The sequence below is a fragment of the Notothenia coriiceps genome, unplaced genomic scaffold (genome assembly GCF_000735185.1).
Source record: "Notothenia coriiceps isolate Sejong01 unplaced genomic scaffold, NC01 NC01_scaffold00010175, whole genome shotgun sequence".
NCBI lineage: Eukaryota > Metazoa > Chordata > Actinopteri > Perciformes > Nototheniidae > Notothenia > Notothenia coriiceps.
In genome coordinates this window covers 1-2,482 of record NW_011342876.1, presented here as the reverse complement: position 1 = coordinate 2,482, position 2,482 = coordinate 1, and the positions used below count along the sequence as shown (strand labels likewise).

The 2,482-nt window shown below is 40.8% G+C and overlaps 1 protein-coding gene across 1 annotated transcript; it reads right to left on the bottom strand.

Moving 5' to 3' along the window:
- Positions 1-894: 894 nt before the first annotated feature.
- Positions 895-1,325, bottom strand: LOC104945917 (myotubularin-related protein 5-like; the record flags this gene model as incomplete). The annotated part of the gene is made up of 2 exons (XM_010771647.1): positions 895-1,112; positions 1,199-1,325. Coding segments are annotated over 2 exons (345 nt in total), but the record flags the coding sequence as incomplete, so codon positions are not given.
- Positions 1,326-2,482: the final 1,157 nt, after the last annotated feature.

Here is a 2,482-nt window from a genome sequence, read left to right as displayed (position 1 = left end):
TATCTCTTTCTCTCTCATATCTCTCTCTCTCATATCTCTCTCTCTCTCTCATATCTCTCTCTCTCTCTCATATCTCGCTCTCATATCTCTCTCTCTCTCTCTCTCTCTCTCTCTCTCTCTCTCTCTCTCTCTCTCTCTCTCTCTCTCTCTCTCTCTCTCTCTCTCTCTCTCTCTCTCTCTCTCTCTCTCTCTCTCTCTCTCTCTCTCATATCTCTCTCCCATATCTCTCTCATATCTCTCTCTCTCTCTCTCATATCTCTCTCTCTCTCATATCTCTCTCCCATATCTCTCTCATATCTCTCTCTCTCTCCCATATCTCTCTCTCTCATATCTCTCCCTCTCTCTCTCTCTCTCTCTCTCATATCTCTCTCTCTCATATCTCTCCCTCTCTCTCTCATATCTCTCCCTCTCTCTCTCTCTCTCATATCTCTTTCTCTCTCTCTCTTTATCTCTCATATCTCTATCTCTCCTATCTCTCTCTCTTACATCTCTCTCTTATCTCTCTCTCGCTCTCTTACGTAGCATAAAGTATACAGTGTGAATAATCACCCAAATCTGTGTTTCACATTTGAAGCAAACCATAATCTGACTTATTACAAGTTGTACTCTAAACATATGGTTAATAAACCTCATTTACACAACAGAAAACATCATTTCTCAATTAAAACAGGCTCAAATATTCAGTGATTTTACAATTTGACCCCAAAAAACTGCACATTTTAATCCTTTTCCTGGTTTTAAGCATGAATTGGTCATAAAATGGGATCTGATCTTCATCTAAGTCCCAAGTACCGGCAAACACAATACTCTAAAGTCATGTCTTTGAGAACACATGTAGAAAAAGTGAACCCTTGGATTGAATAACTAGTAAAAGCTCTTTCTGCAGCAATAACCTCAAACAAGCTCCAGATCAAACCTAAATAATGTTTCAAGTGTCCTTTGTATCCATGCTTCTAAAATGTGAAGGTCTGTGTGTCTCACCTCGTCGTCTTCAGGAGAGAACATGTAGTTGTAGAAGACGGGTGTTTTCTTGTTGAGTCTGTCGATGTAATCCCACACAGACTTACACACCTGAGGGCTTTTCCTCTCGCCCTTCTCCTCGTATAGCACTCCTACACACACACACGGCTTGTCAGAATCACACACACACTGTATATGTCATTCATAAGAAGCTACAGCTCTCAGAGGAGTGTGTTACCCAGCTCGATGCGCTCGTAGTCCGAGTCGAGCAGGAAGGTGCGGAAGCGGTTGGAGACGTAGTGATAGGCCAAGAACTTCAGGTAGTACTGACTGAACTCAAACTCCATGGGAAACTGGAGGTGGATCTAAAGAGAGAGGGGGGGGAGGAAGTTACAGATTAATGAGTTTAAAGAACAGTGTTTTAATTAATCTGCCATTTAGTTTCTCAAAGTCTTGGTTTTAGTCAGCTGCAACCTGTTGAGGCCCATCCCTGTGTTTCAGGTCTCAGGCTCGAAAATGACATTTCCAGAACAAATGAACATATCTTCCCTTCTAAAAGGGTTACATTAATAATCTTTTTTCTCAAAGTAATGATAAACCTGTGAGTTGGATGTAGAAAAGTCAGAATCAATATAGATGTTTTTTATTTTAAAGAAAATTCAGATTGAACATAGTAAAAAACTGTAAATTATAGTGTCCGTCCAAAAATGATTTTTTACTTATAGTGAAAACTACCCTTGGATGATGGTAAGGTAGACTAAAAGCTTTAGGAATCCAAAGTACAACATATAATAAGTACCCTGTATCAAGATTGATGCAAAACAAGTGACATCTGACCTTTTTAGAGAGGATTAGCAAAAAAAACTCCACCTCTGAGGTGATTTGGGTGGAAATGGGGTTTTTACCGTTTCTCTGGAACCCATTGGTCGATTTTGGTGATTGACATCTCTTTCTGACCGTTAGAGCCAATAGAATCGAAGGGGAATCTCCCCACACACACACATGGTAAAACAAAAAAGGTGGGGGCTTTGCGCACGCAGTTTTGCATGAGAGTGAAGCTGTCTAGCTCTGACATCTGAAAACCGAAAAGCAGGTTTATTGCTCATGGATTATCAGAAATAATTTCAAAGGGACACAGACACATTGGATTAACCTATGGATTAACTTTAGCAGCGTTTTTACCGTTTTGCCATTGAAGACCACTTTTGACCAGACTACGACACAGGTGAGCCATGTTAGCGTTTTTAGCTACCTAGCGCCATATGTTTTGATGTCTGTTCTTGTTATTATGTCCGCGAGTTCTTATAATTGAGTGATAATTAAGGGTACCCTTCGATTCTGTGTCACCTCACGATGTGAGATGTGTTGGATGTGCAGCAAAGATAAATAATAAGGTTTTGTGAGTGAATTTCGGTCATCTGTTAGCATTTTTCGCTGGATGAATGAACATGCCCTCAGACACTGTTTCCTGCAAGATGTTGCGGCAGTGCCCCGGTACCGGGGTCTCTCTGGCTTAACAGGT